A 24,710-nucleotide genomic window follows, 5' to 3' on the forward strand; every position below is an offset into this window, starting at 1 on the left:
GAATGCCAGGTCAGTCTGGGCCAGAGTGAGACCCTACCTCGAAAAAACCAAAAAAATAAAACTAAAAATAGAGAAAGGTAAATGAATGCAGAGCTAGCACTGAAGCCATGCTCTGGGCTGCAGGAGCAAGACAGAAATGCTGCCCGGGGCTAGCTCTGACCCTGGGGACATGGGACACGGCTCAGTGGTAGCCTGAAAAGGTCCTGTGACAGGAACCAGAGAAGATGATGGTGGTGAATGACTGGCAGACAGGTCTGTGGCTGCTGCAGAGGGAATAAAGGAAACTACTGCACAAGATAAGGCTAGAGAGAAGGCGAGGGAACTGACCACCTCAACTCTTTCAGGCTACAGTAATACAGCAGCCTGCTTTATCTACTTGCAATAGGAAAGCACAGTAAAAGGATTAGATTTGAGTTTCAGAAGGATGACTCTTGCACTGACAGAATGACTGAAAGGGACAAGGGAGACAAGCCAGGAGGCTATCTAGGTGGTCCTGTAAAGCATGGTGCTTCAGAGCAGTGGGGGGGAGGGGAGGGAGGTGAGGAAAGAGGAAAACAAATAGTTGTAAGTGATTTAGGAAATAGAAGCAGGGTTCTATGAGGGCCAGATACAGGCAGCAGGACTAAGAAAGAGAATGGCATTTGGACTGACCAGACATTTAGATGGGGAGGGAGCATCCCACACAGACTGACAGCCCTGGGAAAGGAATCTCAGTCCATTTGCAGATGAAAAGACAGGGCTAGGTTGTTTCCACACAATAAACAGGAGATGCTTTTAGCAAATGAAAAGACAAAGGTCTAAGACTTCAGAAGAAAGGACCATAGTATCTAATTATCCAAGTAACTATGGTCTATATCTGTATGTGTATGTTTATAGAAACATTATATGTGTGTGTGTGTGTGTATTCACATATATATAAATATATGTTATATGCATATGTTTTTATATTTTTTCCTCCCAGAGACACTAGGTGCATGTGAATACATAGTATATATGTACACTGTCTGTATACTCCACCAATGTTGGAATGTCACCTGAGGAGAGGAAGGGGAGGCAGAAGAGAAGTCCTAAGACTATACAGTGAGGGAAGTTGGCTTTTAACACCCATGTATAGGAGGTGGACTTGCAAAGGAAGCAAAGAAGTTACCCTAAATCAGAGAAGGCGGAAAGAAAGAAAAACAGTATAGAAGCCAAAACAGAAATGACACTGTGCAGACTGTTTCAAAAGAGGCAAAGATGGAGGCTAAAAGGTACCACGGGGTGCCAGCTAGGAAAACCTATGTGGGTGGGGCCTGAGCCAGAAAAAAGGTCAGGGGAGGAAGGAGAGGCACAGCAATGCAGATCATCCAGGAGCAGACAGCTCCTTGAAGTCTGTTTATAAACAAAAATATGAGTTGGTACCTAGTTGTCTAAGGGTGAAATGTGTCCCACAGGATATTTTGTTTTGCTGTTGCAAAAGGAAACCTATGAATGTAATTAAAAAAAAATTAAGCAAATACACCATTTACTTTCTCATTGCTGGGACAACCAGAGAAGCAGCTTATAGAAGGAAAGGGTTTATTTTTCAGCTCCCAGTTTCAAGGGAATGTCTACCATAGCAGGGAGACCATGGCAGGAGATGGTTGGCATTACATTATCATGCCAACAGGGAGGAAGTGGAGAGATGAATGCTGACTATGACCTACCCTTCAATTCAATTTTAATTAATATAATACAGGACCCAGCCCATGAGATGGTGCCATCCACATTTAGGGTGAGTCCTTCTGCCTCAAGTAATCTAATTTAGAAAAATCCTTCATAAACATGACCATATATTTGTTTCCATGGTGATTCTAAATACGTTCAAGTTGACAACCAGAGATTAACTACTGCAGATAGCTAAAGGAAAATGGAAGGGATAAATTAATGAACAATGTAAATGGCTGGTGGTTCAAGGTTTCTGGATGAGATTACAGCTTAACACATATGGGGAAACCTTTGAGTGGCCAAGGAGTTTAACCTTTCCAGAATTCAAGGTCTTTAGCTACTCATCTAACTGGAAAATTCCTAAGGTTCCTTTCCAACCTTACATTCTTTTTAACAATGAATGATTCCTTATTCTGAAGTTAATGTGATTAATTGCAGCAGATGGACTTTTTGTGATACACTTAATTTGTAATTTTGAGAGCATGTCTAAACTGCCCTGAAATATGTGATGGCTTCATAGAGATTACTTCAGAGCTTGTTAAATACCTGAGAACAGACAAATCCCAGACAGTCTTAAAAAGGGATGGAGGGAAAATGACATTGTAAAAGGTAGAAGACAAAGGCATTTGTTTAAAAAAAGAAAAGCTACATTTAAATTTCTGTGAATAACAATCACTGAATACCATTTTCACTTGAGATTTTATTATTTTAATATTTCAAGTAAGCTGAAAACAATAAGCATATATACAGCAATTTCTAAGGAGTATAGGGAAAATAGTTATTAATATAACAAGTAATTACCCTCCTCCTTAAATTTTAATGAGATTTCCTAATTTGACTACTATACAAATAAACTACCTTATTTTCTATTGAATGCTGTGAAACGAATATTTCAGAGATGACAGATGAAAGAGATCATTGAGTTGTAACTGCTCCAAGCATAGGAAGCAGTTGTATTCTTCAAACTGGCCCATGGTAACATGAGCTTAGAGGCTTTTGTTACTATAAAATTGGGTAGTTCCTCACAATTCTGCATCAGGACTCCTCATTTTTCATTTTATATACTTTAAAATACATGTTTGTGTGTATGTATGCATGTATACATATACAATACATATATGTATATATGTATACATATACATATATCTTTGTCTATCTATCGACAGAGACAGAGAGAGATTCTAATAAATTGCTAAAGGGTGCTCAGTGGGAGGAAATTTTCTTTCAAGACAATACAGGTGGAGAAGCTAGATGCTGTAGTGGACTATGTCATTTCCTGAAATGTCACTGAGTGAGAGAGGGAGGGGAGGTGGCTAGGGTGATGAAGGACAGGCAAAAAGAATTTGCTTGTAAGAACTTTATCTGTGGGGATGGAGAGATGGCTTAACGGTTAAGCGCTCGCCTGTGAAGCCTAAGGACCCCGGTTCGAGGCTTGATTCCCCAGGACCCACGTTAGCCATATATGCACAAGGGGGTGCACGCATCTGAAGTTTGTTTGCAGTTTGCAGTGGCTGGAGGCCCTGGTGCTCCCATTCTCTCTCTGCCTCCTTCTCTCTGTCGCTTTCAAAGAAATAAATAAAAATAAACAAAAAAAATTTAAAAAAGAACTTTATATGTGATTTAGAATACTTTAGAAATATTTATACAGAAAAAGCTATGATGCTGGCACCACATAGGGGTCCCGATAGAGCCTAATTTCCAACAACATATGCCAACACACATGACCTAATTAAATAATATGCTTGAGACTTTCGATTCTTGTAAACCTGACTTTAAAATACTTGAATTATATCAATTTATCTCTTTGGGAAGCTAGATGTGAAAGAGAAGATGGTGCTTTTGGTAAGAAAATTTCATGTAGATAGTAGCTAACTATCAGGGTGCCGCTAACTGGTTTGGGCATGAATTAATGGTAGTGATGGGGTCATAAACATAGCTTTGTGCTGTTGTCCTCAGTAGTTTTGCCTAAGACTATAAGCTTCACAGAAATGAGATAATGTAGGAGCCTCAGCAAGTTAGGAAGCAGGTGGTATAGAAAGAGAGAAGAGTGCCTTTATGATTTTAGAGTCAATAAAGAGTACCAAAGCAGCCATTCCTAATATGTTTAGGATCCAAAATGTACTGTCCACTGAGTACTGAGGCTGAGAGAATAACTTAGAACATCAGTGGCCTTCCCTAAAAGAGCCATGTTTTGCGCCATCTAACCCAAGTACAAGAGTAGATAACTCTAGTAGATTTCTGTCTTCAGTGCTAGTGGCACTCCTTAAACACAACGTGGATCTCTGACCAGAAAAACAGAAGCCAAGAAGCAAACCAAGTAACTGGCTGAGCAGAAGCAGCAATCAGGGAGAACATACCAATTCAGACCAATTCCTGAAAGAGCTCCAAGATGTCAACTATGAGGACACCATTCCATGCTGTCACCCTCATCAGTCTGAGGCGCTCCCTTACTCTATTAGGGACATCTACACAAGCAAACTCAGGATTTGTGTTTTCTACACAAAAAAGGACATGAGGACTAACTACCATAAAGCAGTGTTAAGGTTTTATTAAACACAGAAAGAAAGGCACTCAAGAAGAGTATGAAGGTGTGTCTGAGCATGTGGGTGGGAGCTTCTCTAAGACAGAATTGCATTTCAAGTGCCCTAGTATAGAATATATACAGGACTTGCGAGGGTTTTTGAAATTATACTGTCCAATTGATTTCTAGGAATCACTTCCCCTCCCATCTCTGTTTCCCTCTTCAAAACAGATTATAGAGTGGCTCTGGAGGTTCCATGGATGGGATTACAATCTGACAGAACCAGAAACCACTAGGGTCACATAAGGATTTCAGGCTATGTTGTCACTGTAAGGTGGGTTTCTGTTGAGATGCTTAGAAAACTGTAGGTTTACAGACTGGAAAGGAGAAAAACATTAATGGTGCTAGAATTCTTGCTTCTCAACTGGCAGGAGGTTTTTTCCCCTTCTCATGTCACCATAAATTTCCCTATCTCTCTCTCCTACTCTGCCTCAAAATGACAGAAATTCAACATCCAGTTGATGCTGTAGCAGTTATCACTTCTCAAAGCATGTCATCAGATTCTGAGTTAGTATTTGTGAAGCATATGAATATATATGATGCCTTATCAAATAGCCACATAGGCCTTGGTCACCTTACTTTTCTCAGCTTTCTTTTACTTATTATTATTAACAACATATTTTGTATGGATACATCATGTGTTGGTACCCTTTTTTCCCTCATCCCTGCCCCCATTCTGCTGGGGACCCTTCTCAGTGGGGTTGCAGTTATTCCCCAGGGGATTGTGGGTTATACATTGGGGGAGCAGCAGTCAGTCATGGGGGTGGGGGCAATGCCTCTGGGCATGTCTCAACCTATGGCTCTTACAATCTTCCCGCCCCTCTTCCGCAAAATTCCCTGAGCCTTGCTAGGTGCACTTTAAATCTACTTCGGTAACACCTTCCTTTTCTGTGGTCACATTTAAAATATAGATTTACAATTTCCTGTGTTAGTATGTCACTTTAATCCCTCTTCTTTCTTCATCAACTGAAAATTGTTAACTTAGATTCTGAGACTCTAGAGAAGAAAGGAATTTGATTTTCAATCTTTGCTATTGATGATTCCAGCCAAGTATCTATCACGGATTATATGATGAACTGTGCACAAGCAGAGTACAGCATTTCTAATACTTCATGATGTGCCAGTCCATCCTGCATGGGTGAGTGGGGACTAGCATTTTTCTTCTTAAAACCACATACAAAGGCTATGTTCCATATGCACAAGTCTGTCCTTGCCAGGGAAACTGTGGAAGGAGTAAGGAATAATTAGAGGGAAACGCAGGACCATGGATGACAGCATGATAAATTCAATGGCACTGCATGGAAAGCATTACAATATCTGGCAATAACTGGTGACTTTTCCCCCATTAACTCCAGTAGTCCATATTCTTTGATAACAACATTATTAATTCACTGTTAGTAACAACTTTAGCTATTTTAGGCCTCCCACATGCTATAAGATGTCAGTATTCTATTGTTTCTTCCAAATATGTCTTAGAAAAATAGCTCTTTTGCTTGTTATCCCGATCGTGTGAAAGCTATTAACAGTCACTTAACTTCACCTCTTCCTGATACTATAAGCCATGGTTTCAGTCAGCTCCTTGTTGCTAGAACAGACATCCAACCATAAGCAGCTTATGGGAAGCAGGGGTTTACTTCGGCTTATACATTACAGGGGAACACTATCAATGGTGGAAGAAACTTGCTCACTTTGATAGACCCAAGCAGAAAGACACCACCAACAGCTAGCATCACAAAACACCAACAACCACAACTCAAAAAACTCTCTCCAGACACTTTATGGCGGGACCCAAGATCTGCCCCAAACACACACTAGGGTTGGATTCCAAGATCCACCCACAGTGACACTCCCCCTGTATCAGGGATCTGCTTACTAGGAGCTAAATTAACAAAAGATCTCAGTCTATGGGGCCATATATTCAAACTATCACATTCAAACTACCACATTCGACCCTTGATCCCTGTGGTGGTTTGATTCAGGTGTTCCCTACAAACTTAGGTGTTCTAAATGCTAGGTTCTCAGCTGATGGAGATTTGGGAATTAATGCCTCCTGGAGGGAGTGTATTGTTAGGGGCGGGCTTATGGGTGTTAGAGCCAGTTTCACCTTGCCAGTGTATGGCACACTCTCCTGTTTCTACAGCCCAGCTTATGTTGGCCAGGGGGGTGATGTCCACCCTCTGCTCATGCCTTCGTTTTCCCCTGCCATCATGGAGCTTTCCCTCAAGCCTATAAGCCAAAATACCCCCCTTTTTCCCAGAAGCTGCTCTTGGTTGGGTGATTTCTACCAGCAATAAGAACCTCCTGACAACAGTAAAGTGGTACCAGTGCTGCTAGACACCTGACTGTGTGGCTTTGGCCTTTTGGAGCTGATTTTCAAGAGGAATGTGGGAGGATTTGAAACCTTGGCCAAAGAGATACTTTGCAGTGCTGTAAGTACAGCTTCATGGACTATTCTGGTCAGAGCTGAAAGACCTCAATGCAGTAAGAACTATGGACTGTGAGGTTTGGCTTATGAGGGTGAGAAAGAGCTTTGCTTGGAATGGGCTGGTAGTTTGTATGAAAAGCCTGCTGTTATGCCTGTGTCCTGAGAAGGTGTGCAGGGTTGCTCTACATAGATATGAGCTGGTGTGATCAGAGGAATATGGCATAGAGAAATGAAATCTTTGGGCCTAAACTGCTGCCCATTCACCTGCAAATTGTTTGACAGATTACAACCATTGAGATTGGGCCAGCTGACCTGCACTGGGGCAATAGAAAGAATGTAGACTCTTTTGAAGAGGCCTGAGTGCTCAAGGAGTATTCTGTTTTCCAAAGTCTGCTTTATTCCCCCCTGGATTAACAAACTGGCACACTCTCCTGTTGCTATTGTCTACTTTATGTTGGCCAGGGGGTGATGTCCACCCTCTGCTCATGCCATCATTTTCCCCTGCTATTGTGGAGTTTCCCCTCAAGCCTGTAAGCCAAAATTAACCACTTTTCCCCACAAGCTGCTTTTGGTTGGGTGATTTCTACCAGCAATGCAAACCAGACTTCAACAGTCTCATAGACTTATGACCATCTCACAATCTAAACTGCGTTCAGTGAAACTTTGAAGGTTTCAAAGTCTCATTTGATATTCAAAACTGTTTCTTAACTGTGAGTCCTATAAAATAGAAGCAAGTTACATATTTCCAACACATAATGACACAGAGTAAGCATTTCCATTGCAAAAAGGCATAACAAGGAGAGAGTGGACCAATACAAAATCAATAACCAGAAGGCAGACATCAAACAACTGCAATTCAAGTTCACATCTATAACCAGTGATGATAATCTCTAGATTTTCTAATTCCATCTCATCAGTTGGGATAGTCATAACCCAGGCAAACATCCTGTCCCAAACAACCAGCTCTCCTCTGTTGTAACCATTACACAGTCCTGGTATACCCAAAACATTTCAGGTCTCCACTGAAAATCAGTCCATCCATATAATGGCTTTATTTGGCCTCTAGTACAGAGTTACCAAAAACACTTTCACATACTGCCTCTCAGCAGTAGCTACTGATTCAGCTTTACAAAATGCCCTCACTGGCCTCTACATAGGGACATTACCCTGTTTCACATGCCATACCTCCGCTGAGGCTTGAACTATGTGCAATTCATGACCCTCTTCCCTGTATTTTTCATGCTTCCAAAACCAACACCAGGTGTGCAGCAGCACAGCTAATTTGTAAGTCCAGAGGGAATATACATTCCAGGGGACAATGGCAGAAAAAGCTGACTCACTTTGATAGATCCAAGCAGAAACACACCACTCATAGCCAGTACCACAAGACACCAATAGCCAGAACTACAAAATCTGCTCTCCAGAAACATTACAGCTAGACTCCAAGATCTGCCCCTGTTGACACTCCCTCTGAGCAGGGTTCTGCCTGCTAAGGGCTAAATATTTATAAAACACCCAAGTCTATGGGACAATAATTTCAAGCTATCACATTCAAAGTATCATAGCCTCCTTGGCTAAGCAAATGCAGCATGGTTCTTGTCTTTCAGCCAACATTCCTCCTATATACTGAAAACTTAGCTTTGACACCTTCTCCCTTCCCAAGCATTGTATACATTCAGTCTGGATTCACAGAGCCTTTCAATCTCCTTACGCTCATCATCATACCTGACTGCCACTACATGCACTCCACATCCAGCCTTTTCCTAGTCTTACTATACATTTCCTCACTGCAGGATATATCAGTTACTTTCTCTTTTCTGAGACAAAATATCCAACTAGAAGTTGCTTCAGAAAGGAAAGGGCTTATTTTTCACCTTATAGTTTCAACAAAAATTCATGATGGAAGGGAATGCACAGCAGGAACAGGAAGGCGGCATCACATCAGGTAAGAGGAAGTAGAGTGGGATGAATGCTGGTGCTCAACTGATACTCTCTTTTTTCATACAGCCCAGGACCCCAGCTCATAGAATGGTGCCACTCAATATATTGAGGCTTCTCACTTCCTTTAACGAAATCAACATAACAATGTACATAATCCTTCACAGGTGATTCTATATTGTCTCAAGTGAAAAATCAATAAAAACCACACAGAACTTTTTTTTTTTTTTTTTTGAGGTAGGGTCTCACTGTAGCCCAAGCTGACCTAGAATTCAATATGTAGTCTCAGGCTGGCCTTAAGCTCATATCAATCCTACCTTGACCTAGCTAGTGCTAGGATTAAAGGTAGCAGAGTGAGTGAAAGAATGGGTGCAAACAAACTCCAAACACATGTGCCACTTTGTACATCTGGATCTACATGGGTACTAGGGAATCAAATTTAGGTCATTAGGTTTGAGGGGCAAGCACCTTGACCTATGAGCACCTCTCCAGCCCCAAGTCCCTTTTTAACCATAGACTAAATAACAAATGTATTCTTTCACATCAGAATTTATATTCAGGTAAGCTTTTCTCCTTTCAGAAATGCAAATCCACTCATTGGGAGGAGTTTTGGCCCTGCACGTGATGAAACAAAAACATTGCACACTTTGTCTCTTTCACTGAATGCAGCTTTCACACAGTGCAAACAGTAGTTATTTGTGAGTCCCCATAAGTAAATGGTAGCAGGTAAACCAAAACACATGGAAGGCATTGTTCCCAGTCAGCTGGCTGAGGTCCTTTTTCTACTACTCTGATTAAAAACTCTAGGGAGGGGCTGGAGAGATGGTTTAGCAGTTAATCACTTGCCTGTGAAGCCTAAGGACTCCAGTTCGAGGCTTGATTCCTCAGGCCCATGTTAACCAGATGCACAAGGGGGCGCACATATCTGGAGTTTGTCCGCAGTGGCTGGAAGGCCTGGAGTGCTCATTCTCTCTATCTTCCCCTCTGTGTCTGTCACTCTCAAATAATTAAATTAAAAAAAAAAACAAAAACTCTAGGGAGGTGTGAAGCTCTTACAGCAATGGCAATTCCAGGCCCTTGAGTGCCCAAGGTTTAGGAGCTAGACTGGAAGACCCAGAGACTAATGATTAATTAGGATCATGCTACACAAGGGAAACACAGTCACAGGGCTGCTAGGCTGGCAAACTTTGCTTAAAGAAGCAGAGCACCAAGAAAGGGTCTAAGAGCTGTAAACAAGGAGTCACCTCGCCCTACTCAATATCTCATTAGGCAAAATAAATATTAAAGGCAAAATATGTATCAAAAATGGTGCTTCCACATTGGCCTGTCCTGCATATTAGCACTGCTGGAACAGAGCTGCACTACTAACCAAATATTGCTAGGGAAGAGTCTAGTTATCTTATGTGTCTCAGCATCACAAAACAAAATGACCACTCTTCTTCCTGGCTTGGTTGAGGAGGAAACTCAAAAGTGCTTAACTCTACAAAATATGATCTCTAGGAGAAGTCCTCTGTTTCAGGCTGGGCTGGATAAGAGAACAAAGTGTGTTTGGCAGCAAGTGGAAGCAGCAGGGGTACCCTTGACAAAGAGAAACACCTGTGTCCAATGAGAGGCGCTGTCATCTCCAATATGGTGGAAAAGGCCTCTGTGGTTGCATTATCCCTCTCTGTGTCCTCTTAATCCTTTTTCCTGGATATGGGCATAAGCACATAAGGTAGAAGTATAGAATAAGGAAACCTTCACATTTGCAGTGTGAGGATCAAAAAGGGAAGTCCAAGGTAAAAAGGAAAGTATTAGTTAGGGACATGGTGCAGAGGGAGATGTTTAGGAAAGTGACTGTGTAGTCATTTATGATTTCCTGTGCTATCACTCTCTGTGTACACATAGACCTGGTCCTCAGCACAGAGAAGAGCCAAGAGGCAGAAGCCTGTATAAGTCTAGGCTGGCCAGGGGATGGGAGACCCACTGCTTCATGGAAGAGCCATGCAAAGGTGCACAACCTTGATCCAATATGGGACCTGGATCTCCAAGCTGATTCTGACTTAGGAGCCTAGATCCAACCAGGGAAGTGCCTGTTAAAACAAGTTAGCACTAATCCCCACAGGATTTAAGTAAGATCCTAAGTCTCTTAACAAAAGACAAAACTTTGGGGATACAACCCATTATTATAACATAACAAAGAAAGAATCAAGAAAATCTCAGCTAGTATGGTAAAAACCAATCGATGGAAGCTCATGCCGAGATGAAAAAAGGCTGCAATTATTTGAAAAGGCTTTGAATTAGCTATTCTAAAAATGTTTGAATAATTGTTTTGACTATTGAACTAAACAGGAAAGTAAAAAGTCCAACAATAAGATTCAAAGAAGAATCAAATATTGCAACTGATAATCACAAAAACAAAACAAGAACCTCACTGGAGATACTCAATAGACCCTCACCAGAAGGACCCAACAGCAAAAAGGAGGTCTCAGAGGAACATCAAAGAATTTGAAGACACATCATATATATGCATATACAAACATACATATATATATATGTATATATATGTATGTGTATATATACATATATATATATACACACATACATACATATATATATATATATATATATATATATATTAGAGTCCCTGAATAAAAGGCAAGTATATGGTGTAGGATGGAAAAAAAATTCTTTTTAAACAAATAGTGAAAGCACACTTAAACTTCAGAGAAAGATATGAGCATATGGATTCAAAAGGTCAGCCAACTTCAAACAGGCAAACTCCAAGAAATCCATGTCAGGACCTATCATAAAGCCACCTTAGGTAACGTGAAGCTAAAAGTACAGTTTAAAAGGAAGCAGGGAATGTATGACAACTAGATGTGACAAGCAAAATGAGAAAAGGGAAGAGATAAACAAATGGTTGTTTCTTGTGAGAAACCTAGGATACCAAGAAATAGAAGTACAGAATAAGGAGACCCCTAGAAGTAAAGAATAAGGAAACCCTTATTCTTATTGGCATGAGAGGATCTATTTAGCTGTTCTCATGCACAGTTACCCATCAAAATCACTCACAGAAGACCCAGATCACTAGGTCTCATCCCTAGATCTTCTAATTCATCAGACAGATCTTGGGGGATCTGCATATGAAACAAGCTCCCAGGTAATTCTGACACTTCTGATCTGGGACATACTTGGAGAACCACTAAATTGTGGTGTGACCTTTTCCTGAGTATCTTGGGATTGACAAGCCCAAATATGTGTTAAATCAGCCCAACTGTAAATGACTGGTGACATACTTTCAGGTTCTAATTTGAGAAGAGTATCCAATAAGTGCTTAGACAAGACCAGGTAAGTGCATAGGGAAGAGACAATGACTGGTATTTGTAGCATGTATGGATCCCTTATATTAAGTGGTTATCACTACAGAATCACTGAATCACTCATAGATCTATTTCCCTTTCCAGTGCCACTAAAATACTTTCTTTTAATTTGTCACTAAGTAACTCACAGCAGCCCTCCAGCAGATGAAAATTTTATCAAAGGCTCCTCAGCTCCACTCATAGACAATCACCTGTTCCCTCTTTCAGGGCACTTGAATAGTTGCAAATATATTTTGGCACTCAAGCATATCACATTCAAATGCACCAAAGTGTGAATTTCCCAGATGCAGTTTCTATAGCAGTTCTAAAATGAGAGATGAATGTTTGATGGATTTGACAAACTAGCAAGAAAACCAAGTGCTCACTGATATGAAGGGAAAAATTAATTACATTCAATAACTATCAGCTTTTAAACAGCATAGTACGGTAAAAAGTAAATAAATAAGAATATTCCTAGCAATTATAAGGCAAGGGTCAAATACTTCTTGAATGACAATACTCAGAACTATTGTACCATTTCATATGGGAGTAGACAGGAAAACACAGGACCTAACCTTCTAGAAGAGATCTGATCTACAGACAAGACAATATGATCAAATTTCACTGTCATTTTTCTAAGGTATCATTCTGTGGAGTCATAACATGGGATTATGAGACTTAGGTAAGCTGAGCTTTGATGACAAGTTGGGAGAAGGCCATGATCAGAAACAATGCTGCAGGTCCTATACCTGTAAAGATGAATAAAAAAGCATCCTATGCCAGGCTTTGGATAATACAAAGTATAGACATCATCCCAATTCATGCTCACAGTACTAGCAAGTGCTCTTCAGTTTAGTGAAGATGCTAACAGATGAAAAACTTGCCTAGAGTTTCATATGGGAAAAGCAGTTTATGTAATCTGAGAAAAAAAAGCTCAACTAACACTTAAAAATTTAAAAAGAAAAAAAACTATTTGCCTCTAATGGTGACAACCTTCTAAATTTAGATAAATCTATTAGCTGGCATTCATGTGTGTTAAGTGATTTAGGTAAGGAAGTTGTAATTACTACTTGTGATTTTTAATGGGAGAGCCTAGCATGTTTAGAAATGAAAGTAATTTACCAATGATGAGACAGCTAAATACCAAATATCAGCAATAAGCAGGAAACTGGTAATGAAAAGGCAGGGCACCTTAGTGATGTCAGGCAACCCTGAAATGTGTGGCTAATGAGGTTAGAAATCATTGTGACTTGAATCAAGATACATCTGCCTTTTCTGCCCTTGATCCTTTTCAATTCTATAGAACGGAAATCCTATTTTGGGTCTGTTTCACAGGTTCCTTCTGTTATGTCTTCAGGGATTCAATCAAGAGATGAGTTAACAGTAAGGCCCATTCTGAGGACTAAAAGACAATGGACCAGGAAAGGTGCTAGCCAATTACCACTGCAGGAAATGCAGAAAGGATGAAAGATATGAGAGAATGGAATTGCCTTGACTTCCAGATTGGCAAGGTGGTTGGTATACCCTATGCCTGGTATGGGAGGATAAGAAGATGTCATAACACATACCAAAGTTTCTGAAAGTCAATGCACAGATAGAAGTGAGCAAGTGACTGCTAATGAGTTGTCTGGGTGGGTGGGGAGGGGAGGGGAGGGGAGTGTGTGTGTGTGTGTGTGTGTGTGTGTGTGTGTGTATTTAATTTAGAAGATCTGACTTTACAGAAATTACCTAAGCAGAACTATGCAGAAACACTATACAAAATTAGCTTTAAAACCTTGTTCTATGGGCAAACGCTAAGAGCTTTTCAAGTACAAAAATGCTGTTCTGGGGCTGAAGAGATGGCTTAGTGGTTAAGCACTTGCCTGTGAAGCCTAAGGACCCCAGTTCAAGGCTCGATTCTCCAGGACCCATGTTACCCAGATGCACAAGGGAGTTTGTTTGCAGTGGCCGGCAGCCCTGGCACTCTCATTCTCATTCTCATTCCCCCCTCCCACCCCTCCCCCCCTCTCCATCTGCCTATTTCTCTGTCACTCTTAAATAAATAAATTTAGAAAAAATGCTGTTCTGGGGCTACAGAGATGGCTTAGTGGTCAAGGTGTTTGTCTGTGAAGCCAAAGGACCCAAGTCTGATTCTCCAGGAACCATATAAGCCAGATGCACAAGGTGGCACATGCATCTGGGATTCCTTTGCACTGGCTGGAGGCCCTGGTATACCTATTCTCTCTCTCACTCGTGTGCTTTCTGTCTCCCAAGTAAAAGTAAATTTAAAGATATTTTTTAAAAATGCTGTTCTGTATAATCCTGCTCATTTATTACACTTGTAATGAAGTCCATATACTTTTTTTAACAAAAGCTTTATGCTTTCATTTTAAAAATATTACTACTGAAGCCATGCCTTCTTACTCTCCCAAAGCTAGATTATCCTGAAGTACAAATATATTAGTCCCATTCACTTCATTTTAGTTTTTACTATTTTCAAAACCACAAGAACCTATGATATCACTTTGCACTTTAAAAACACATTCTAGTTCCCATTTTAATAATCCTCAAACATCAAGAAAGACTAGGTAGATAATTTGGGTTCTTAATTTTTTTAATACTATAGATTTTTTTTTCTCTAAATGAGATGTTAAAGGAGAAAGAAAGTGTAAGTTAAAAAAGAAAGTTATCATCTTGCTTTCAATGAAATGCCTTGAATCACAAAGCCATTTGGTTTCACTGCCCCAAGACTTGTTAATGGCATCTTATCCACTGCACAGCATTTTAACACCTTCAAACAAAACATTTTATGTCAATTTCATTAGCAGTGATACAGAGGAAGCCGCTCAACAGCACAGCAGAATGCCGGAGGACCTCAGGCCCATCAGATCTGAACACCATGGCACCATGGTAATAAAACAATTAAGAACATCCCACAGGGAAAGAAAAGTCCTACAATTAACCTTCAATGCCAATTAGTATCACTGCTTTCTTAGCAAAAGCCCTGTCTGTGATAGACCTGAAAATCAAAAGTTTACTTCCTATCCTGAGTCACTACCCAAAATAGGTACATCTTAAAATGAATTCTCAACTAGAGTAAAAGTTTAAAACAAAAAGCAATAAAAATACTGTATATAAGACATTTATTTAATAAGCCTTAATCTACAGAACCATTAGAGACATAATCATGACTATGTAAAGAATTTCTTCCATCTAAACTAGTAAGTCAGTGATCCTTTATTCATGGAGAGTAGGGAAGGTAGAAGGTGTCTATGCATGGCTCACACTGAACAGGGTATGTTGTAAAAGGAACCCAGGCTTTTTGGAGAAGTGATAAATTCTAGGAAAGGCCAAGGCGGGCTTAGAAGATCTTATGTCGGAAAGTAAGCAAGTGCTCAGAAAACAATGAGGTTAAGCCAGAATAATGGATACTAGCTTGGAGGAACTCCTGCAGACTAATTCCATGACAATTTAAACACCAAAATAAATAATGGCATAAAGACTAATGCCTACTAAGTAAAATACCACACTTTGTGACCCAACTAATTTAAATACATGCCTAAACAAATGGCAGGAACAGAAAGATTCTTCTTACAGTTATAAAAAGTTATTGAAAAAAAATGATAAAACTGCCAATGGCAACCACCAGAACAACAACTGAGCTAAAACATTGTAAACCATGGTTTCTAAAGTCAGTGAGTGAACATGTGATAGAGTGTAGAACACTTACAGTAACAAGCATTGTCCCAATATACTGATTAAAAACCAAGACAGAAGGAGGCAACATCACAATGAAGAAGCCCCGCCAACTCCAACTTAATCAAGAAACCAAGATGAGCACTGGCAGCCACAGACGAGTGAAACATGGGTGGGACAGGAGAGACACGCAGTGCCACAGGAAATGTGTAATACTGGGCCTGCATGTCAGTGGCACAGCACTTGCCTCCATGCACAAGATCTGAGTTCAACAGTGCCTAAAAACAAACAAAGCAGCATGATATTGGTCTAATCATGAGAAATACCAGACAATGGCTCCATTTAAGCATGGGAAGGTGGAATGTTCTAGAAAATATCTGTCCTGCCCTTCCCAGAGTTGACAAAGTCTTAAGAGTCCCAAAGAGGAAGATAATTCACCTCCACCTCCAGATGGCAGAGATGCGAGCTGTGGCCAGAAAAGGCAATGAGCAATACTGGACCATAAGAGATGAAGGGAAAAGTCTGAATGGGCTCCAAGGACCAGAGGTCCACGCTAGCATTCATGACCTAATTCAGATGGTTGTCTGCAGTTATACAGGAGAATGTTACAGTTCAACAGAAATACAAAATGAAGTAAGTGTTGTGATGATTTGGATCATGAACGTTCCCCAGTGACCCAGGTGTTGAAGGCTTGGTCCCCAGGGTGTGCAAATGGTAGTGTTGTAAAGAAAAAGGTGGGGGTCTATGGAAAGGTCCTCAGATAATTGAGGACATGCCTCTAAAAGGAATTAGAGGTGGCAGCAGCTCTTGCCTCTTCTCTTTTGCTTCCTACACATGAGCTCAAAGCCAAGGGGTCAACTGATCATGGACTACCTTTTCTCTTTATGCCTTTTCTATAATACTAAAATTGGTTCAAAAAGAAAAAAAGATGCCAAATCTCCTAAAGAACAGAAAGAGAAGTATTAAAAGATATCACTCTCTTAAAGAATTACTTGTGAGATATTTTTAACTTAAAAAGAACTGTAATGAGCTATTCCATGACAATAACGTTTAAAACAATGACACTCATAAATCACATTTAGCTCAATAGGACAATGGGAATCATAAATCAGCACTCCAGCAAAGCAGAGGGGAACATATTAAATGAAGCAAGCAGTTGTCATCTTCCCTTTTTTTTTTTTTTTTCAGCTTTTCAAGATAGGGTCTCACTCTAACTCAGGCTGACCTGGCCTTGAACTCGTGGCAATCCTCCTACCTCTGCCTCCCAAGTGCTGGGATTAAAGGCATGTGCCACCACGCCCGGCTTCTGTTGTCACCTTCTTTATACCTATTTAGTGTACAGACATGCTCCCCTAAGGCCTGGCCAACATGTTTTCTCAAACAGCATGTACAATACATACAAATCAAAAGCCAGGTACCTTGGTTGAGGTGTGTGGCATCCACAATCTGAACACCATTCACGGAGCACTGGGACCCACTCAGAGGTATTAGGGTCACTGTCCCCCCAACATTTTCAAAGACACAGTGTTCACTCTCCAAGTCAAGACCATGGAGAACTAAAATGAAAGAAAAAAAATAAGAAAGATTTTCTCTCCTTTGTTAATGTTACTTTTTCCTCAGGGAAAAAAAAAGAGTTGAATAACTTGTTTTAACTGAATACCTTTGAGTTGTTCTGTTTGAATACATTTCTTGTACCAGCCTCCCAGAGGCTATAGGAACCAGGAGTGTGATATTGGAACCTATCAAATGTACCTAAAAGATTTCAGTCCCCGCTCTTTGCCAGGTTCTCGAAGGTAAAGAAAAAGTAGCGTCCACTCTCTCCTCAGAAACTGCTCAGTGGGATGTCTCTGGTCACAGAGAACATCTTCCCATCCATCATCACTTATAGCTACTCTAAAGGCCAGACACATAATTCAACCCAGAGACCTGTATCAAAGCCTACTCAAAAGCACTTGAACTTAAAGACTTCTGGGATTGGTGCTCAGCTTTCTCAGTCACCAGTAAATGGAAACTATGCACAAGAACATGCTACAATTAGCTTGATTAATAGCTTATGCCTATGAGAAAGCAATGCTGAATACAGCTTAAAATGATATCCTCTCCTCCCTCCAATCCCCATTGTGCCCCTCCCCACCATCACACCTTCCTCCAGACACCCAGCATGATGCTCTAAAGTCTGGCAGACGTCATCTGCTTGAAATGAGTCATGGGCTCTCTGTTTGCCCTATGAAGACTTGTGGAACACCCAGAAAGCCATGCCTTCTTATGTATGTGCTTGGTGTGTTGTCTCATAATTTGTTCAGTGACAGATGGCGAGTGGGTTCAATAACTGTACTTTTAAAAGACCTAACAGGGTAAAGAATGCATATGAAATGATTCAAAGTTCCATTGCTGTCCTTATTATCACTTGTTTGCAGAATTACAGACATAAAAATACTGAGCAGTATGTTTGAAAATGTTCCTTCTCCTAATGACTTCAATGTCAATTAAAAGAAAATTCATTATTAAACACAGTGTTTCAAAATCACTGGTAAGAGATAGTTGATAAGAGTCTCACCAATGTCTTGCTCTGTTGTAGCATCTTCTCTACCAACATAGGTCTGGCCTTCCTGGGAAGAAAATCCAGGTAATATTAATTAGCAAGAGCAGGAAGAGGACTTGCTTCTCCACTTTTCATTCCAGCCAGGGTATCATGACCACCAAGGGGATGAGCAAGGCCGGTGGCAGGCCACGGCCTCAGTTGAAGATCTGCAATGGCACCACATTGGGTCTACAACATAGCAGACCACTCCAGAGGCTCACTGTCAGCAGCAATGGAAGCTCTGCAGTTTGCACATGTCCACGACAGTAAGGATGCTCCAGGTCCTTTCTTTAGAGCTTCTGTTGCAGGGGCCAGGGTTCTTTGTGTTAAAGGTAAGGCTGGCAGGATGCTACAAAACCTGAGTGCAGTACCAACTCAATTTAGGTCATGAATCAAACAGTAGACACTAAAGTCAAGGTCACAGAGGCAACACTGACACTGACCTGGGTCTCTGCTCTCTAAACCTGGGAAAATTTGGCAATCTAGGAGTGAGGATCAGTTTTATAGTTACCATAAGAAACCAGGAAATTATATCCCATGGTCTCATGACTGTAAGTATCTGCCTGGCTTTTTTTTTTCTTTATTTTAGAAAATATTTTATTTATTTATTTAAGAGAGAGGGAGAGAGGGAGAGAGGCAGATAGAGAATGGGCATGCCAGGGCCTCCAGCCATTGTAAGGAACTCCAGACACATAAACTACCTTGTGAATCTGGCTTACATGGGTATTGGGGAATTGAACCTGGGTCCTTGGGCTTCACAGGCGAGTACCTTAACTGCTAAACCATTTCTCCAGCTTTCTCTTTTTCCTTTCTGTTCTTTACCTTCATCTTCCCAAATGACTTATCATTTCACTTTAGAACCACATCAACATGAGTTCTTCAAATACTGCAGCATCCCAGTGAACTGATGGAAATCCCCACAGGACTCAGCTATTTGCTGCATATTCTTTAATGTAATAGTTGTATCCATGGCCATAAAGTAGTATAATAAACCCTGCTAGGGTCTGAAGGGAAAACTGGAGACAAAATTAGAATGTTCCACTTAGCAATTTCTACCTTCAAGTGATATAAGATGATTCCAGTACTCAGAAGGTCATCGTCAATGCCAATCAAGTGAGGCAGCTCAGAGTCCAGGACAACACCAATTCCTTCTTTCCTGAGGGCCAGGGTTTGCTCCTGAAGTTAGGAGAAAAGACAGAAGAAAAAGGTTACTTTGGGGAAAGATAACTTTAGATTAGGTGCTCATTAGATGTTTAAGTAATGTTTTATTTCTTATTTAAAAAACCTTCAAGAAAAATGGACTTTAAATTTTATGCTGCAAACCTGGAAGGTGGTAGGTAATGTGAACTTGGAACATATAAAAACTCAATATAAAATGAATTAAACTTTTAGCTTGATATGTAACCTTTTCAAAGTCAATCTCAGAGCCCATGTTCCTTAGGAGATTTTAGAATCACTCTCTACAAGGTAATCTTTCTCCCTTATTCAAAGCATTTGCTTCCTTAATGTCTAGAAGTCTCCTTACTTGCCAGCCCTTGTCTCTGGTCACTATAGTAAACTATGCTCTGGAGACAGCAATTTCCTCTACTATATTAGGTATCCTTATATTAGAGGCGCCCATCAGACACAGTACTACGAACTTCTCCAGTCTGTCGACCACTTCCACCTAATGTTCTTCTGTAATAGCTCTCTCCACATGGAACACCTCCCTTGGCCTTGCACCATCAAGTTCTTTGTGCTCCTTGAGAGAAAAATCGTACACCTCAAATTTCTCTGTACTGGGATCCTCTGCTGCTCTTTTGCAGTGACCCCACAGATGCTATCACCCTTGGATTCTACCTACACTTACTCCCTTGATGATCAATCTCTTCCTAGTGCACCTCTCCGTTAAATTCCATTATGTACATATAACTACATAACTCAGTACCTCTAAAGAAGTGCTAAATTGGTAGCCCAAACTTAACACATTTTAAAAAACAATCCAAACTTCTAGACTATCCATTCTACCTCAGCAAAGCCAACATACCTTGTAATTACACAGACCAAGCCCCTATATCCACAGTATGTACTTTGGTTTACAAAACATACCTCAAATCTAATAACATCAAACCACTAGACTGCATAGTCTATCACACGGATCACTGCAAGGATTCAGGTGGTCGCCTATCACTGTCATCTATGACACAAACAATTCAACAGCCAGAGGACACTAGAACAGATAACTCATCTGCTCTGATTCAGACCATCACTGAGACACAGCCCCTGCTGGTCTTCCAGCTTGCTCTTCAGCCCTATTTCAGGGCTTCACTCCCTGCTGGTTTCTTCTGCCAAGCCTCTGCCTCCTCTTCATTTACCCACTATTGACCAAGAACTGGTCCTTATGTGCTGGAGATGCTTAGCAGTATCCCTCTCCGTCCTTCCCCTCTCCAAAATGGGGACAACCAGAACTGCCTCTAAACATTCTCATGTACCCTCTGGGGACAAAACCAACCTCAGTGGAAAAGCACTGCCACAGGCAGACAGCATGGCCCCTTACTTCCTCCATGTCCCACTCAGAGCCACCTCCTTCAACACAAGACACCAACCACCTACTGATTTCTCTTACTAGCTGTTAATACACATGAAACAGCTCTTCAACTCACATCTGCCAAATGTCTGAGTGGCAAAAACAAGGAGTTCAGAGTTATAAGCTGACTCATTGAAACCCTTCAGACAAGAGGCCAGTCCATGACTTCACATGGACCCAATGAAGCCAAGACAAAAGACCTCCTATACTTATGCCTCTGGAGAAGATCAAGGGTAGGAAGCTGAAAAATTGCAGAACATTGTAGGTAAAAATTTCAGTCAAGATTGAGCTGTGCTGGATTCGCACTAAAGCATACCTAAGTGCATGATATTGTCATTTTACATGTGATGGAGTTAACAGGGGAGCAAACTCCAGGTGACTAACCAGGATTCCTGGTCAGCAGCACTCCTGGTAAAAAAACCTCCCACTCCAGCAGATAGCAATGACCCACCACCTTATCTCACATTTCTGGAAAGAATCTATGAACTATGGTGCTATTAGAGCGAACGCCATACTGCCTACCACTCTCTAAGAAAAAGATTCTGAACTTCACAAGCAGAGCAAAAGTTAAATCTTAAGAGACATGGGAGCTTGGAAGAGGTTCAGGGACAGGGCAAGAAGTCCTCCCGTCAGGCCTTTCTCTCGGGAGACATCTAGGTTTCAAGTGTACACCCACATTCCTGAAGTCACATGAGATGGCTATGGAATGAAAGAGCCCAAAAAGATGGATACAGGAAAAGAGAGACATGAAATCACCCCTTGAAAGAAAGCAATTTAATTTAACAGCCATTAAATAGATATGCAGAGAAAATGACCAATGTATAACTTAGGTTCAAGAAAAGGAAATGAAGCGTATCATTGTTCTTCAATTACTCCTCTTATCATCTAGGCTCTTATTCCACGGCTGGAAACCTGGGCTTTGAGGTCAGGAGATTTCAGTAACTTTGATTTACTAAGCCAAGGCTCTTGCAAATCTTGCTGAAATGAGTGCTCTACATAAAACAAGCCCTACTCCTACCTCTCAGTTAGTAGCTGTCTTCCCTACTTCTGGTAGAATTCAGGTGAAAGTGAGAAGCACGTGATTCTTTTTTACAAGACATACATCACAGTGGAGAACTTCATCACACTGCTCCATCCCAAAAGACAATGACCCTAGCCAGAAGGTCCAGTTACTCTGAACTGGGTTACAGCGCTGCACATCAGGTAAGTGACTAGGGACAACAGTTGTTTTCAGTGGGGCCCTTGAGTCCATATGAAAGGGAAAGTGACTGTGCCTGAAGTTCAGAGGCACATGTTTTCTTTCAGCAAAAACAGCAGACAATAACTACCCTCAACAAAAATAAAAAGCAATATTTTAACCATTTAGCTGTTAGCTCCCACTCAAACCAGAAAAAGTTTTGGACTACAGCCAGGTTTAGTTTAATGTTATTTAAAAAAAGCTTTGAAAACATTTTTATTCCTTGAGGTCTCAGCAACTTTGAAACGCACCAGGGGATCACGACTTGGGAGGTAGCAGACCAACAGCATGTACTTTTCCCACAAAATGCACATAGCACACACGTGTACACTCTTCCCTATGTACTATGGGCAAAACTTGAACCAACAGAAAGTTTTCCAGGATTGAGAGTGGGAATGGATGAATTTTTGATTAATGCTGCCCTAAAGCTCCGTGACATTCAAGCTGCATTCAACTACATGATATTATAAAAGTGTCACCTCATAAAACTGAAAACGAGGGTTTAAATCATTGCTCAAGTGAAAAAGTAATTTCAGACAAAAATATCTATCATGTATAAAATATTTATTGAGTGGCATCTACTGCTATACATAATTTATGAAACACCTCTTGGATAAGATGGAATCCTTAACATAACAGCACTTTCTCCCCTCCCCCAACACCTAGCACACTGTCTCTAGGAAAGAGGTAAAATATGCAAGTTGCAGATATCTAACACCAAAACACAGCTTTTGGGCAACCAAGCATGTTTGGATGAAAAGGAAAAGTACAGACTCACTAAACGTGCCAAAACATACTATCACCTTGTTGTAAACATCATGTTCATTACATCTGCACAAACTAGGCTTAATATGTTTTCCTTCAACTTCCAGACACCTATTCAGGTAAAAATACTCCAGAATTTAAAACATGTGTTCAAGGCTGAGGTTGACACAAAATCACCTCTGCCACATTCTAAGGTCTCCGGTTGGGGGAGGGGGAGGGCTTTGCAGCCAAGTTGCCTGAATTCAGAGAAGACTCCACAAAGAAGCAGTCCATAGTGGCACAGGAATGGAGGATGCAGACTGTAACCACCAAACCTTGAATTAGAGGTTGCAAGAAATCTAACTTTTATAATCATAACTTTATTCTAAGTATCTAGCACTGAGTCTTACAAAACTCAACAACTTCCTTGAATAAGTAAGTGAACACCAATAAAAAAGCTTACTGTGCTGAGAAGGCAGCTTAAGAGTATGCATGAGGCCCTGGCTTCAATCCTCAGCACCAAAACTCAAACAAAAACAACAAAAATCTATACCTCCCTCAACTCTTTTAGGGAAGCCTAGTTAGAACATAGAATTGGCTTGGTGGGGGAGGGACATACTGTGTCAAAGTGTCTGCCTCACCTAAATTAGGAGCACTCTGAGGGTGGAAACTGTTTCCTCACACTGAGAACATTACATGAATATCGCCATGCAGGCACACCTTAATCACTCAGTAGGCACTGATTGTTTGGTACTATGGGGAATGATTTTTAAAGTAGATTTTTTTTTCAAACAGTCCAAAATTAAATGTCAACATTTTTTGTGGAAATTTATTGTACAAAGAATTATATATTTCACAAACTAGTGACATTTTATAGAACTGACTCACATCTTATAAAGTGCACTTAAATTCTGCAACCAGAGCACCAAACTGAAGGTGGTAGGGAAAAACAATGGGGACTTACAGTGTGTACCTAATGTGGGTGGCTGAGGGAAAAGTTAAAAAAAAAAAAAAAAAAAGGAAAACCTATAGCAGAACTACTTTTCAATTTGAAAAATTGCATGTGACTGAAATTCAACAGATGGAAAAAAATTAAGTATTTGTTGTCTTCCCATCAAATGTTTCCTTATTGCGAGAGGTATTTTCAAAAATATCTTTCTAAGTTGACAAAAAAAAAAAAGAAAGAAAGAAAGAAAGAAAGAAAGAAAGAAAGAAAGAAAGAAAGAAAACTATTCATGGTGGCTAATCTTGATGGTCTAAGATTGAGGGGTTTTAGAGCCATTATGCAAACATATCTAGAGATGTACTTGTAAGGGTGTTTCTAGGAAGATTTAACTGGGGGCCCAGATGACCCACCCTAGACATGGGTGGCATTATTCCTAGGTTCCTAGCTTGAATAAAGGAGAGAATATCAGCTGAACGCCAGCATTCATCTCTCTGCTTCTGCATGTTGAGTGCACAATGCGGCCACATGGCTAGCCACCCTGCTCTTGCTACCATAATGGACCATACCCTCAGACTGTGAACCAAAATAAACCTTCTTCCTTAAGTATCTGTAATTATGCCACAGCAACAACAAAAAGTAACCAAATCTCATTGCTTATATATAATTTCCATGAGTGTTTTGGCTGGAAGCACCATGGCCTGAGGCTGTCCCTGTTGGAAAATGTCTTCCTCCAGTCCTGACACATGAAGCACCTTAAGTAGGCCAATCTGGGGTGACATAGGATTGTACTTTTTGCTATAAATGCTGTAGGCATGCCTGCATTGCCTCCAGAAATTGAATAACACTCAAGTATTCAGCTAGTCGGACTTTTTAGTCCATGGCAGACAAGACAGTTTTCCACTTGGATGTTGAAAGTAGTTTTGCTCCTTCCTTAAATTCAATAGCTTAATTAGGACAGACCTCATTGTTGAAAATTCTCTATTTTCTTGG

The 24,710-nt window shown here is 40.6% G+C and overlaps 1 protein-coding gene across 6 annotated transcripts in view; it reads right to left on the minus strand.

The window, feature by feature from the left end:
- Positions 1 to 24,710, minus strand: part of Kif16b (kinesin family member 16B) — a 303,646-nt gene that overhangs the window by 132,229 nt on the left and 146,707 nt on the right. For all 6 annotated transcript variants that reach the window (XM_004661532.2, XM_045156259.1, XM_045156258.1 and 3 more), the window contains exons 13-15: positions 19,284 to 19,403; positions 18,204 to 18,255; positions 17,065 to 17,202 (exon numbers count right to left, since the gene is read on the minus strand). In XM_004661532.2, the coding sequence (XP_004661589.2) occupies positions 17,065 to 17,202; positions 18,204 to 18,255; positions 19,284 to 19,403 (310 nt within the window). The remainder of the gene's footprint in view (positions 1 to 17,064; positions 17,203 to 18,203; positions 18,256 to 19,283; positions 19,404 to 24,710) is intronic.

Source organism: Jaculus jaculus, chromosome 8 (genome assembly GCF_020740685.1).
Source record: "Jaculus jaculus isolate mJacJac1 chromosome 8, mJacJac1.mat.Y.cur, whole genome shotgun sequence".
NCBI lineage: Eukaryota > Metazoa > Chordata > Mammalia > Rodentia > Dipodidae > Jaculus > Jaculus jaculus.